Source organism: Bombus vosnesenskii, unplaced genomic scaffold (genome assembly GCF_011952255.1).
Source record: "Bombus vosnesenskii isolate JDL3184/JDL3185 unplaced genomic scaffold, Bvos_JDL3184-5_v1.1 scf7180000013319, whole genome shotgun sequence".
In the NCBI taxonomy this organism is placed as follows: domain Eukaryota; kingdom Metazoa; phylum Arthropoda; class Insecta; order Hymenoptera; family Apidae; genus Bombus; species Bombus vosnesenskii.
In genome coordinates this window covers 651125-666380 of record NW_022882964.1, presented here as the reverse complement: position 1 = coordinate 666380, position 15256 = coordinate 651125, and the positions used below count along the sequence as shown (strand labels likewise).

General features: G+C 33.9%; 3 protein-coding genes across 5 annotated transcripts; 1 reads left to right on the top strand and 2 right to left on the bottom strand.

The window, feature by feature from the left end:
* Positions 1 to 84: 84 nt before the first annotated feature.
* LOC117235774 (proliferation-associated protein 2G4) lies at positions 85 to 4818 on the top strand. The gene is made up of 7 exons (XM_033498103.1): positions 85 to 240; positions 1465 to 1699; positions 1794 to 1956; positions 2041 to 2220; positions 2310 to 2558; positions 2643 to 2789; positions 2869 to 4818. The coding sequence occupies exons 1-7, from the start codon at positions 156 to 158 to the stop codon at positions 2971 to 2973; spliced, it is 1164 nt and encodes a 387-aa protein (XP_033353994.1). The 5' UTR covers positions 85 to 155; the 3' UTR covers positions 2974 to 4818.
* Positions 4819 to 4906: 88 nt separating this feature from the next.
* LOC117235773 (NEDD8-activating enzyme E1 catalytic subunit) lies at positions 4907 to 6971 on the bottom strand. Its single transcript, XM_033498102.1, has 4 exons — positions 6427 to 6971; positions 5979 to 6339; positions 5569 to 5898; positions 4907 to 5493 (listed from the first exon to the last, which is right to left on the bottom strand). The coding sequence occupies exons 1-4, from the start codon at positions 6672 to 6674 to the stop codon at positions 5113 to 5115; spliced, it is 1320 nt and encodes a 439-aa protein (XP_033353993.1). The 5' UTR covers positions 6675 to 6971; the 3' UTR covers positions 4907 to 5112.
* Positions 6972 to 7916: 945 nt separating this feature from the next.
* Positions 7917 to 13317, bottom strand: LOC117235775 (N-acetylneuraminate lyase-like). 3 transcript variants are annotated; one of them, XM_033498104.1, is made up of 8 exons: positions 13178 to 13317; positions 12366 to 12427; positions 10866 to 10942; positions 10359 to 10504; positions 9927 to 10095; positions 9394 to 9542; positions 8704 to 8875; positions 7917 to 8073 (listed from the first exon to the last, which is right to left on the bottom strand). In XM_033498104.1, the coding sequence occupies exons 1-8, from the start codon at positions 13181 to 13183 to the stop codon at positions 7922 to 7924; spliced, it is 933 nt and encodes a 310-aa protein (XP_033353995.1). In that variant the 5' UTR covers positions 13184 to 13317; the 3' UTR covers positions 7917 to 7921. The 3 variants fall into 3 exon arrangements, with proteins under 3 accessions (XP_033353995.1, XP_033353996.1, XP_033353997.1); XM_033498105.1 differs by lacking the exons at positions 12366 to 12427; positions 13178 to 13317 and adding an exon at positions 11492 to 11637; XM_033498106.1 differs by lacking the exons at positions 12366 to 12427; positions 13178 to 13317 and adding an exon at positions 11084 to 11106.
* Between the last annotated feature and the right edge of the window lie 1939 nt (positions 13318 to 15256).

Here is a 15256-nt window from a genome sequence, read left to right as displayed (position 1 = left end):
TTATTTAGAATATTTCAATTGAGAGATACCAACAGAGACGATTACTAGGAAATTTCGGAACACACGGTTAACTTGAGATACTGACTGTTACAGGAAGCAATTGCAAAGAAGTAGTCTATCTAAGTCACGTGATCGTAACATAGTGTGCTGAAGACATGGCGGACAAAGAGGAGACTGAGAGAACCATCGCCGAAGACATCGTTGTCACCAAGTATAAAATGGCCGGTGACATCGTAAATCGTAAGAAAATGACTTAACGTTCACTAATGAAGCCGAACGAATAAAAGTGAAATTGCCTGGTTCATGCACGGGCTCCTTAATGTCTTATTTTCCGCCTGGCCATATGGAATGTGGCGCGCTAATGCCGGGCTCTCTTACCATGTGGGATAGTTGGCACCGACTATTACGTTTTGATAACTTATCGATACTTTCAATATTCTACACTTCTCTAACGATTAATCGACAGCAAATTGCTTACTTTTCATTACGTAGCTCGAAAAATTGTCCGTTTCATTTCATTATCGCGACGTAACAATTTTACTATACAGGAACCATAATCCGCTTACATCTCTGTATGTGTTTCCATTTCCGCAAAAAGACCATCTAGACGGATGTTCAATGAAAACTTGCGCTGTATGGCTCGCATCGTATTATGATTGGAATTTATTATCATTTGAATAACATATTTAGTTGCAATATTATTTTATATCATATATCATGAATAAAAGGAGAACCGTATTCAAAATATCCACGAAATTATCTGAGACGTGTTTGTTTCAAATTTTGCATATAAATGGGTCATCGATTCCAAATGTTAGATTTTTTGTTAATTTTGAGAAACAAAAGTTGAAAAGAAACATTGATTATAACTTTTGATTCCAAAAAATATATTCAAATGTTCTTTGCGTTAAAAAAATCGCAAATAATAAAAATTTAATGCGTTTTACATTTTTTAGATGTCATTTTCATTCGATCTTTTTATTTTTCGTGGGACCTAAAAAATATCGAATATTGCGAAATTCCCTGAATAAATTTAGCCCAATTTTGTACTGTTTGAGAGATAATTATAATTTTTAAGCATTTTTTAAATTTGTGAAGGATAAGAGAATTAGATGAAAATTATGTTTAAAAAAATAAAAGACGTAGAAATATACATTAGTAAAGGCAGAAATTTTTTGTGGCTACGCAATAGGAGGAATATGATATATTATCGTGATGTGATTTGAAAAATATATAGCTTTAATTTCTTTCTCCTTTTGTCCCTAAAAATTGATAGAAAAATAAATGTTTTAAATCAATAACTTATTTATGCATATATTGTTATGCAAAATTTGAAGCAAATCTGTATATGGATATGTATGTGTCTAGTACTTACGTAATTTCGTACATATTTTATAAATCTTACCTAGTGTTAAAAGTATTCGTTAGTACCTATAAATGATAAATGATTTCTTTCAATTTCAGGGGTATTAAAGCAAGTTTTAGATAAGTGCGTTGCTGGAGCATCGGTAAGAGAAATTTGTGAGATTGGAGATGAACTGATACTGGATGAAACCAGTAAGGTCTTTAAAAAGGAAAAAGAGCTGAAGAAGGGAATTGCTTTTCCTACATGCATATCGGTGAATAATTGCATATGTCATTTTTCACCAATCGCAAGTGAACCAGATCTCATACTCAAAGATGAGGATATGGTAAAAGTGTAAGTGTATGATCCATGAATATAATACATTCAATATTATAAAATATAACTTTTGTTCTCATTTTCTAAAGTAATTATTATCTTCTATTTTTAGAGATCTTGGAGCACATGTTGATGGCTTCATAGCAGTTGTGGCACACACTATTGTTATAGGTTCTTCATCACAAAAAAAAGTTACTGGTAGAAAAGCAGATGTAGTGTTAGCTGCACATTATGCATCACAAGCTGCATTGAGGCTTTTACAGCCAGGTACAGAGGTAAGTTATTTATATATTTTACACCTCTGTATCTATAAATTGATTAAATTTCGCGTTGTTTATGTAGCTTCTTTTTGTTTACAGACGTACACGATAACAGAGACAGTAGAAAAAATTTGCGACGTATACAAGTGTAAACCAATTGAAGGAATGTTAAGTCACCAATTGAAACAGTTTAAGATAGATGGAGAAAAAACTATTATTCAAAATCCAAATGATGCACAGAAAAAGGAACATGAAAAATACACTCTTGAAGCTTATGAGGTATAGTTCATTTTACATATGTATATAATATGATATGTAATCAATTAGAATAGAGAAAATGCAATATATGTGGATTTTTTAAATTATAGGTATATGCAATGGATGTGTTGGTTAGTACTGGTGAAGGAGTAGGCCGAGAACAGGACACCCGGGTTACTATATTTAAAAAAACAGAGGAAACATATCAACTGAAATTGAAAGCGTCTCGCATGTTTTACTCTGAAGTCACTCATAAACACGGCCTTATGCCGTTCAATTTACGTACTTTCGAGGATGAGAAGAAGGCAAAAATGGCAGTTGTAGAATGTGTAAATCATAGGTTGATTGAACCATTCCAAGTAAGCCTGTTACTTATGTATAACTCTTTGTTTTTATATTTCATTAAAGAGTTTTATGTCATTACATCTTTATTACTATTCTAGGTACTATATGAAAAACCAAATGAATTTGCTGCACAATTCAAATTCACAGTACTAGTAATGCACAATCGGCAACACAAGATTACAGGAATTCCTTTAGACCTTGACATTTATCAATCGGAATATGCTGTTAAAGATCCTGAATTGAAGGTGTGAATTATGTATTATTTGTTTTCAATTCTTTTTCTTTTAGTGGGTTCTGTTATTAATTAATTAATTTTGTTTATAGACCCTTTTGTACACCTCGGTAAACCCGAGGACTGCGAAGAGAATGAGGAAGAAGGCAGAGAAAGCTGCAGGTGAAGTGGCGATGGAAGTTGATGCCAAGGCCTAACACAACCGTTTTAGCGTTCTTCATGACGTATTAACATCGTGCACTTTGTGTTATCTTTTGTTAAGCAGCTTCAGAGCAGAAATTAGACACTTTTTAACGTCACTATACCTGAAATATTTGTCTTTTTGTTGAGACGACATTGATAAATCGTGATTCTTCATATCGTTATACCTTTCCCATTTTTATATTGCTGTTTGTTTAATTAAATAACTGTATCTATTTAAATCCAAGAATTTCCATGATAAAAAAGTGTCGTATTCTGCCCTGGACAAATCGGACTTCACGACACTTATTATGCCACACTTACGTTTTTATACCGGACTATTTTTTCATGGACCATGGTATTATTATACAATGATTATTCATAAGACATTTTGCAGCTGATGTATTACATTTCGAACATGTCAAATTTATTTTTTAAATAATGGTCGAAATATGTCTGCATTGTGCGACTTAATTCGACCGAGCCAGAAAGTGAACCGCATGTGCATTCGTATGTTTCTTTCATAAAAGAAACGAATAAAATGCGAATTTGATTTTATAAATGTTTTTGGGTTATCGAAGAAAATTATCTCATGCTGATTAATGTCTCTTTAATTACGTAAACGAAAAGATACTTGAAAAGAATCACAGTTAATACGTTCTGCAGTTTCTGAATGCACTGCCCAGCATGACACAACTTACTTTGACAGTAATGCTAGTTTTGCACTAGCTGATTTTGTGCATCTCGTGTCTAGCGAATTAATAATTCATACTATAAAAAGAAAACACCTAATTTCGAATTGTACAATTGAAATGAGAATGTCCATATTGGAATTCCGTATAAACGATGAAATGCCAATGAACCTCGAAGTGTTTCGTTGTAAGAATTCCCTGACCGTCAAAAAATATTTTATTCTTATTGAGTTTGACTTGATACAAATTTTACTGACAATGAATATTTGAAGTAAATATTACTCAAATGATTATAGGAGCATTTTGTGTTATTCATATTGAAATGGAAAAAGAAGGACGTCTTTCTAAGAACAAAGGATTCTTGGCGAGTGACTAATCGTCTTATCGGGGTAAAAAAGCGAAAATTATGAAATATTAATACAATGTAATAATAGTTTTGTATAAGGAAGATAGATAATGTATTTGTTCTAGATATTTTTTCTACTCAAATTGTGCATATGTCGAATGTTACCGAGCGTGCTTGTAAAACAAAAGATGTTTTGGGTTATCGTGCACTGTCCTTCATTTGCTCTAATCGGAGCATATAATGTCATCCATTCGATATGGTATTATACTTCCAATAAAAGTATTTACTAAATACGGAAAGATCGGATCCGTAGTATTTTTCGTTCGTTACGAATAAGTCATCAATAAATGCTTATAATGCAAAAAAGGACTGTGCACAAAATTCATACTTAACATAAAATTTAATACGATGAAACGAGAGAAATTGTTATTAAAAAGATATTAACGACAAGCTAACAAGTATAGATTTTGACACGTGCATATTTCGCGAGTCATTAAACTGCTCCTTTTTTTCTCTTTCAAAATAGTCCTACTAATGTATTGATCTGTAAGATACTGTCTATTTCTGAAGAGCCACACGAAATTTATCAACAAAAAAGTTAACGACCGAAAAAGATAGAATTTTACGGATTATATAACTTACTAATTTTTCTATGATATATAATCTCTGATGAAAGTGAAAAACGAAACATCAGAAATATAGAATCATATTTGCAACTGTGTCTTTATTGTTAATATAACAGGTATGTCATATGAACTAATATAGTTTTAATACTTGCTTCTGTTATATATAAGTATAGTCACAAGGACTGGTACCATATAAAACAAAAAAAAAAAAAAAGGAATAGCAATACCATACCAGTTTATCACATAAAATTAGGATGAATCAATATATTAAAAATAATGTTTAAAGTAAATGTTATCGTGTGATATCTATTTATAGATTCGGTAAAAAATGATACTACATTGAACATATTTTCGTTTTTATTTCGATAAGAATAATGTTGATGAACTATTCATGTCGACATTATTTCTTAAACTGACACAAAAGCAATACAAGTACTGTAAATATATATAATGGTTTGTAGTGATAAATTTATGAACAAAATGAAGGATTTTTCACATATCTGAATTACAATATACAAATTTTAATTTTAATACAATTGCATTAGGAGTAGTAATGTCAGCGACATTTATCTCACTGCCGTGTCTAAGCCCGAGTTCGATCAGCGTTTTTGTTAGATTCTCACGAGTTCTCTCCTCAATACTCGTTACAGTTTGCATATACAACGTTTTATTTTTCCCGTCAATGTACGCCGTGAGACCTGGATTTTTCATTTGCAAGTCTGGCCTTTCACACAAGTTCTCTATCAAGTCTTTCAATTTGAATTTAGGATTACTAATTTCGATTTCTTTTGGAATTTGACTACACGCCACGCAATCTTCTTTCTTTTCTGCTTCATAAGTGTAAGTATAAATTCCATCTACATCATTCAGTACCTTTAGAGAAAGGAATTATTTGCTTATTATGTTGCATCCTTAGATTTCTAATTAAAATCGAGATAACAAAAATACCATATAGTTATTTAGCGAAGCACTACAACTGCTAGCTAGTTTAAATGCCTCGGTAGCACATGTTGCAGCAATGACAGCATTTGTAGATGCCACAGCAGGTATAATATTTTTAACTACACCTTGCACTAATCTGTATGTCAATCCTTGTATTCCAAATTGAGCTGCTCTTTCATTAGATTTTTCATAAATCCAATTTATGTGCTGAGGATCATCTCCATCTATCGCACAATCAAATGGATTTTCTTTTGGCCATTGAATTACTTTCACATACTCTATACAATGTTCTGGTAGGCGTGGAGTATTCGCTATTGTACACAATGGGTATGTCACCTATATTTCAACATAATAGTAGTCGACAGAAGAGTTATATTTATTTGTTCAATGTAAAAAAATATTTTCGGTATACGTACCTGAGGAGGATATAAATCCAAAGTACATTCAACGCAAGCAGATAGACCAGGTAGTATTACTCTTGCATTTCCTTTAAAACCTTCCGTTCCTCCATCAATCATGGGTATTACAGTGGACCGATCAAGTTCACCATTTTCGTAAACTAATAAAGACAACAGCATTCCATTGATCCATCTTCTTGCAACGATCGAGTCTAGACCACAAATGACTATGTGAAATTGTCTATAAAATTCTTCATCTTTATCCTGTATTTTGCAACAATGTGGTATAACATTGCAGCCTGGTATTCTACTATTGACAAAATTTGCAGCTACTTCCGCTTTTGACGAGCCGATATCCTTATGGCGGAAGAGAAATTGCCTGCAATTTTTTTTTATTAATTTCTCAATTCTTCTTTAATAAACATTTTGATAAATTCTTTTGACGAATCATCGTATATTTCCGTACCGATTGAGGTTAGATAATTCAATCGTGTCCATATCGATTACATGAATTTGTCTAAAACCCATCAACCCTAAATCTTTAAGTAATTCGCATCCTAAACCACCGGCGCCAATGACGAGAATCTTGCAATTGTCTAATAAAAATTGCAATGTTTCTGGCGACGGTTCAAAATCCGGTCTACAAAAAGGACCTGTTCTTTCTAATACTTTACGTAAATTACTCCATCGTCTATGCGTGTGATCGGAACTCATCGTTGAAATATCGTTAAAACGTATTAAAGATCACTTCTTAAATGATACTAAAATATAAATGTTTTAATCAAACATTTTTATATACTTTGTAATCTAATCAAAAAATTCAAACATTCGTAGTGCTTGAAGCATCTAGCATTTGCGGCAACAACTTGGTGCGTGTCAGATGAATTGACGGAGTAAACACGATTGATCACGTGAAATTTTAGCTATTACCATTGGCTGGTAGGTCGCTAGTGAAAAAAAGCGTTTAAACCAAGTTACTAAACCTAATACCAAATAATATTCTTGGTTAAAGGGTAGTAGTGAACAATCTGATTAGTATTTCTGACTTTCTTCGAACTTTGATATGTTAAAACGTGCTATTTAAATAAACAAAATATCACAAAAAAAAAGATTCGCAACAAATTTCAAGTGTTGTTAATTTTGCTCTGAAACTAAACCTGAACTTAACTTCGATCTAGCAAAACCCGCCAAAAATTTCAATTTAATTTCGCGATTCGGTCGCTAATGTTACACCGTCAAGGTTGTCGATGAAAAGCGTCTTCTTTGGTTTCGATGATCTGAAATATGTATAAAGCTCAACAGTTTGAACAATTTTTTCCTATACATATAACCGGCGGTCAGTTCTAATTTTCGAATTATATACAAAAATATCCCAGCCGCTCGGCCATAACTTTCAAGCTGGGCTAGATTAGTTAGAAATAAGAGTGCTCACGCTTATGGGCCTGATTGTCCCCGGACTAGTGCTGCACCATGCGGTCAAGCGTTGAGATCAACTAAAGTTAGTATATACAAGAACCTATAAAATTAGGGATCTGCCTTGTTTGGTTGCACACTAGCACAGACAAGAACCTATCGAGTTCCACGTTTCAAGAACCTACTTAATTGTACGGTTCTACGGGAAAGTTCATATTTACTTTTCTATCTGATCTTTTTTGTGTATTCTTTGTACAATCGTAAATTATTATTTTACTGTGTCAGAAAATACTAAAAGCGAATTCAAGGCAATCACGTTTACAGCATATTCTGTGGATTCGGAAATGCCGAACTCGCGTAGTTTTACTTCGACGTTCGTTCACTTTGACGATTGTAGTTACAAATGTAATAAATACGGTTAAGCGTGTTAATTACAAATGGTAACACCCCAAAAGTTTCGATAGAAATAATAGTAAACGTTATTATTTTGCATAAATTTTATTTGAAAAGATAATGGTAAACATTATTTTTCATACATTATTGATACATTAGAGTTTTACATTAAATCCTAAATTTTGTAAATCTTTCGCCATTGATGCTACAGTTTGAACAGACAAAGGTTTCAGAGGCGCACGTGGAGGTCCAGGATTGATGCCCGTTAACAGAGTCATTGCTGTTTTCATAGTTTCTACCCAGGTTCCTGTAACATAATTACAACATTAACGATTAAAAGAAGAGAGTATGGTGCTAAATATAGATTGTTTGTAAAATTATTATTTGTATTTCTAAATTTTTATGCTTCTTTTCAACTGGAGTTATATATTTTGCAATAAATAAGATTTATTCCTCTGTAAAGTAATATGTAATAAATTTAAGGGAAATTATTCGATGATTTGAATGGAATCGAACGGAATGGCATTCCTGAAATTCAGTATTGTCATCTCGTTTCGATCGAAATAGGTTTTGCATAATTTTTTCATAAAATAGGGAATAAGATACAAGAATAGCTTATAATGAAACTACAAGAAAAAGTAAAATAAAACCAAATCAATGTGTACTAATTTAAAAGAAAATTCCAAAGAAAGCTTCAAACTTGTAGAGTGTCAAAAAATAGATTTTCTAAAAAGGTGTCGTTCGAATCGTGTTAGCTGAAATTAAATCGGGTACAAAGAGAAGTGGATCGTTATTTTTATCGAACCTTGTTAAATCAAGTTTGTGACAAAATGGAATTGGATGAATAGTGATTTTTACCATATGTATATGATACATAATTGAATTTATGCTTTTGGTAAAATTTTTAGACGAAAGAAACGTTTAATTATAATTTTACCATATTTCGATACATTCGTCACAGCGTTTGTCAAACGTTGTTGCGTTTCTCTTCCTTTCATGACGTTTCCTGCAAGACCGGCTGCAAGAGTTTCGAGTACAATTTCGGAGAACATATTCGAACCTGTTGTTATAAAGGAATTCATTCCTAATGCACAAGCAGCGGTTATCAACTGAAACGAACACAATAATAGTATCGTATGAGTTTCTTACTATATATTTTTATATCGATTTTTGAAATTTTAACTCTTAAAGCAATCGCTCGCATCTAATTTGTAAAATTCGACAAGCGAAACGCGTTAAGATTCTTAGAATCTATTAGAACGAGCTAATGTGATACGTTTTAGATCAAAGATTTATGTATACCTAAATATCTTAAAGGTACCCACGTGTTCTACATACAATGTAACTAAAACCAATTTCATAGAAATATGAGTAACATAACGTGCTAGTTTATAAAGTGCTTTTTACATTAACGAGCAATAGTTTATAAGTTTAAGATAACGTTATTTCTATGGTAAAGTATCTATGTAAACAAACGTACACAACATATACGTGAATATAGGGAAAGAATTAATATGTCACTAACATGCGTATACTAATATTTTCGTCTTATTTCGGCCTCACGAATCTGCATATTACCTACGGAGTTGACGTTAAATATGATATTTAAGAAGATAACGAAGAATACCTGATCGTTTCCAAGGAATACGGCGAATTTATCGTTGGTAACATGAAAAGCTTGAGCACCTTCGTCTAAGCTAGAACTTGTGAATTTTATTCCTACGAAAGTTGGTATCTCTTCCTCGCCGACAGATTCAAGAAACTGCGCCATATGCACTGAAAAAACGCCAATACGCTTTTAAGTACATAATATTTCATAACGTAGGAATTTGCTGTCATACGATATTTTTATTAATAATCAAACGAAGAGAATATATAAGCGTGGACAGATATATAAATGACAAAGGATTTTCTGTATTGCCATGATAACTGTATATTAATCGTTTGTCAATAAGAGAGAGAGGGAGAGATTTTACAAATCAGTTTCGACGATTCCTCGGAATGTTTAAATGAAAAGGGCGATGAAAGTCGAACATCGTAAGGTTGTAAGTTTCCATCTTAGCATTTGCATATAATCGTTGTAGATATATTTCTTTGTATAGTCTTTCAACTTAGGGCGCGTAATTGACAGAATTGCTATAACTGTAATTATCAGCTTACCATCGACGTTAGTCAAGCTCGGAATATGATAATATAGAAGCGGTGTATTTGGAGCTGCCGAACCGACTAGCTTCAAATAATCCTTCAATTGCTCAGAAGTGCTTGGGCTGAAGTATAACTCCGGTAGACAGAGAATGGAATCTGCTTTAACGTTTTCAGCGTGTTTTGCCTTGAAATAAATATCGGTAGATGTAGTATCGAATCGGGCGTATCGAACTGTAACTTAGCGAAACGATAAAATGACACGTACTTATTATTAAAAGATGTTGTCGTTATCGAGTAAGAAAATCGAATTTGAAGGATATTGAATTTTGCATTAAAAGTTCTTCTACGTACGCTTCTTTTTAGCTGTCGACGATACCTATCTCAAATTCGATTTTATCGAAAACACGGCCTTAAACGAATGTTTTAGTTTCTTAATATTTTACGTACAAGTTCAAGAACATCAGGAAGAGATGTACCGCCCACTTGAATCATCAAATGTTGCTTCGTTGTTTTGACGGCATTTGCCCACGCCTCGGCAACTAATTTTCTTTCGCTCGTAGTCATGGATGGGCCTTCCCCGGTCGTTCCATTTACTATCGATTACAAATTTTTCCTTCTATATACAATTCCGTCTTCGAATTAATAAATAATCTCTTACGTCGATAAATCGAATTGACTCCGGAATCTCGTTGACTACGGAACGTATTAAAGAACGTATCACAGAAGAAAAAATAAGGATCACGATGTTATTTGCGAATGAGAATGTTTATTACCATTTTTTTTGATACTATCAAACGATCGAACGGCGAGCGCAATATACATATAAGCAGAGATATAGAAAAAAGTGAAAATAATATACAGAAATTTGACTTTCGATCATGCTAAATTTGGACATCGATGATAATCGACGAATAAAATGTTTTAATCGTACAAACAGGTACAGCCCTTACGTACCAAGAACACCGGTGACTTTTTTCTTCGCCAAATGGTCGGCATATTGCGGTATAATCGACAAGTTTAAGGTTCTTGCGCTAAAATAAACAAACAGACAGAGTTATAATTTTATTAAAACGTTGTATTTCTAAATTGCCGCATTCCCGGACAATTCCAGCGGAACTCTTTGGATCGTCGTCTTGTAAATAAATTTTATTTCGAGATATTCGGATATTTACGTTTGTTTGAAATTTCGTTAACGAACACGAGAATTCCGGTCCCATTCGTCGTCGTACATCGCCCTACCATAATCGAGCTTTACAGTCGGTAGTAAATTTGTTTTTATTACGGTACATGTATATTTCTCTTTTTCCATATATCGTGTCGTTGATCTAGGGCAAAAAGACCGAATTCACTCTAATCTCGGATGATTTGATCCCAACGATCCCAATATTATCTTCATCGATACGATTTCTTCCAAAAGCTAATTTTTTCTTCATGCGTGTTTCCTTCGCCTATATCTTCCTGCTTTTTCCGTAAGAATTCTGGACCACAATTGCGATTCTACAATTCGTCGTACACGTTCTTTCCGAAACTATCGACAATTATATTGGCAAGTTTCGAAGCAGAAGTGCATACGTTCTCACCTACGTGTTCCCTATAATAAACTTCTCTTCTCTCCTCTGGAAGATCGTCTCTTCCTTCGTCCTGTAGCGTTATTATAGGATAGTATTCCTTTCATTTTTCCATTTCTAAATTATGTAGAGTACAGTCGATCACCTTTCTTCCCATGTTTCGCAATTTCTCGATAAGATCTTTCTTTTTACGTAGTTTCACTATCGATTTTTCTGATTTTTTCGTATTAAATGCAGACACGTTTAAAAAATTCACAAAATTACTATTCGCTGTGAAATACTCGCATCTTACTCCGTGTCTTCGCATCGATTGAAACGTAACGGTCACACGACTGCGGTGCTTACGTCGCGTGTATCTTTACGCGTCCGAATACTTCTATCACTTTGGTAAACATAATTATCTATGTAAGTAACGCTTATGTAACGCTCCCTATTCCATCGTCTGGTCCTATATACGTTGTCCGGATTCTCTTCTAATTTTACTCACATATTGTCCACGCATATACATTTATCCCGTTTATCGCGGTATTGTGTCATAAATTGCACGCGAATTTCGTTACTCGCCGATGTAACGGCTGCAAGTTATGCATATACAAGACTACGAGGCAACGGAAACATCGCATTCCCTTTTAGGAAATTGCAGGTAATTAGGAAAACTCGGAATTTCATTCTTTGTATAAAATCAGAAATATATCGCATAGGAAATTCGATCTTCGTAGGTTTCCGTCGAGTTTCAACGAACAAGTTTTCGTTATTTCATTTCATTTACAAGTTCGTATCATTTAGTTTTACCAGTTCGTACGATGCGATCTGTATATTTGATACTATCTTCCGTTTCTTCGTTATACCAATATTGCTAATATCGGATAAATGTTAGGGAAATTACCTGTCGTTATTAAAGGGTGTAAATACTGGGGTGATCAGTCCCTTATAGTTGAACGATACTTTCTGTAATTAAAAGTAAGCAAATCTGTTATCAACGCATAATTTATCGTTGTAATATTTTATAGAAAAAAGGTAGGTCGTCTTCTAGTAGTATTTATAAATACATTTTTTCTTTGTATTTTCTACGTACGATGTATCGTTATATTTACACCGTATTTGATGTATTTGTAATTTTTGATCGAACGAAGTAACTTTTATTATGGAGATATACATAGACGTAAGATGTCAAATACGTTTGAGGTAAACGCAAGCGTATTTGAGTGCGGTAGCAATAAATTTCCATGTGAAAATAATGATTTTAATTCGGATATATACGTACGATATAAAAGATACTCTCTAAATCCAAAAGATATATATCTCTTGAAATTTAAATTTACGTCGATCAGTATATGCAATAAGCATATAATCGATAGACAGTTCAGAGGTCGGCTATTTTTCCCTTTTCTACCGATATAATCTAACGCGAATAACGACGGCAGATTACGTTTAATTAGTCGAATCATCGTTCGATTATATATTCGAATAACGATAACTGAACTTTCAAACAATTATTTCGTATTTGTTGTTAAATTTTCAGAGTTTCGGTTCAGAGTTTTGGAAATTAGTATTCGAACGTATATTTCCGATTAAAATAATTTAAAATCTGTCGAAAGCAAGAAAGATTTGATTGCGATCGGTTCGAACGTACGAATAGGTAAGCTGCAAAATGAATCTGTACGATAATTGACGTACGATGTACATATGCATACGTACCGGCATTCTGGAACGTGTAGTGAACTCGTGAAGCTTCAATTAGGGTACTGTACATAACGCGACGAAGAGGAATATTTTAACCGCGGCTCTGATAAGATTCTCTCTGCTTGGTATCGAATATCACGTGTTACGTTTTGACTGATATCAACTTTGTCTTACGGTGCTAATAATATACAACGAGTATATATACTTTTTGCACGCTTTATGTACATTTTACTTTAAGGTGATAATAGATGAGCAACAATTTCTGTTTTTCATTATTTTATTGAATTAGGTACGATCCGTTTCGTTCTATCTTTATTATTATGTTCGTGCATAATTCGATGAACTAATATAAAAGGAACAACATCGCGCGCGTATTATTTCCTTATAAAACGAAAGAAACTTTTCGGACAACCTAAGAGGTGGTTGAATCGATTATAACACCGGATTAACAGGTTACAATTTACGCTTTATTTCGACAACTTATAGGCTCGATGCGTATAGATATAAGTTAATTGGATGATCGATCTAAAGTAGATATAGACAGTTAGGCTCGGTGCGTATAGATACGAGTTAAACAGACGAACGATCTAAAGATGGGAAATCAGTCGCGAGATGTAGACCGATCTAAGGACGACAACCGGTAAAGACACGTTCACTGATCCGACGATAAGAAACCAGCGAAGTTCGGCGACGATGGTCGCTCCACCACTGGTCGCTCGCGGGTGAAAACCCGCGTTTCCCCATATTTTACCCGATGGAGCGATAACCACAAGGAACGTCTCCACTTGAATATATTTTATAACGATGAAGCGTCCTAGGGGTAAAACGCGAACGCTTAGTTTTATCACAGTTCCTTAGGATCATCGCGGTCCGACTAATTATATTTGCATAGCTAGTGGCCGCCTCGACCGAGGGATGAATTCCGGGTTACGCAAAGAGTCACCGGAAGTAACAACCGATAAAACGATAGACTTACGTACGCAGACGACGCGTGTACAAGAATTTTTACTGCAAATGTCGTTGTTTTCGCAAACGAACGGTAAACGAAGCGTAATGGAAAGTAAATTTGATCGAAGCTTCTCGCGTATATCCCGGAAACTAAGGGTAACGAGCGATGGCAACGCGTATAGAGAAAAATTACTCGAAACGACGAGCTTGACGATACATTTCAAGGTTATCGAAATCTCCTTTTCCAGATAATTGCCGATTTCTCCTCGAACGATACGGTATTTATTAAATTTGTTAAATTTTCGCCGATTGTTTTATCTCGTCGTTGATATCTAAAGGTCGGGGTTGATATCGAAATGACTAAGGTTATCTATAAAAATGCTTTTTATGTTTATTTACACGTAGATCTTCTTCTTTTAACAATGCCAATGATATATCAACGCAATATCGTAGTGATAAATTATACGTGTAGTAGCGTCAAGATGACCGCATGCCTTTTCATTTTTACGGCTATTACGTGTACCATTATTCAAACGTTATTCTCCAAACAAGAACGAAGACTACTCGAAAGTTTATGTAATTAACGCTGGAGAGAATACTACTTGACGTTACTCGCTACGATCGCTTTCGATTGTTGTTATTCTTTTCTCTTTTTTTTTTGTTTTGTTGAATTTTGTTAAATTTGTCTATCGCTTAAATACAACGAAATTCACGCTACGGCTTATCGGCGTATATTAATAAAAGATTCTTTCCTTTACCGATGCGTTTACTCTTTCTACCTTCTTGTTTTTCGATATTCGCGCAACCTACTGGACACGATGTCACGATGACGATGATGAGTAGTTTTCTTTTTTATCGTAAACAATGATTTTTCTTTATATTCTACGAAGAAATTTACCCAACGTACGTATCTTCTCGTCATTAGAGTTAACACTGTTAACGTAATTATGACACACTTTTTAAATTGCTCGTGTCTATGAATTCGTCGAATTGCGTTTCTACTAATCGATCGACGAGCAACTAAAAACGTGAACGCAGCTACCAATTTGTAACAAACTCTGTTCTGCTCCGTAAAGAATACAAATGAAAGTAAAGCTTACGATTACAGGAACTAAAGCCGAATGAAAGATGACTAGAGATACCTCG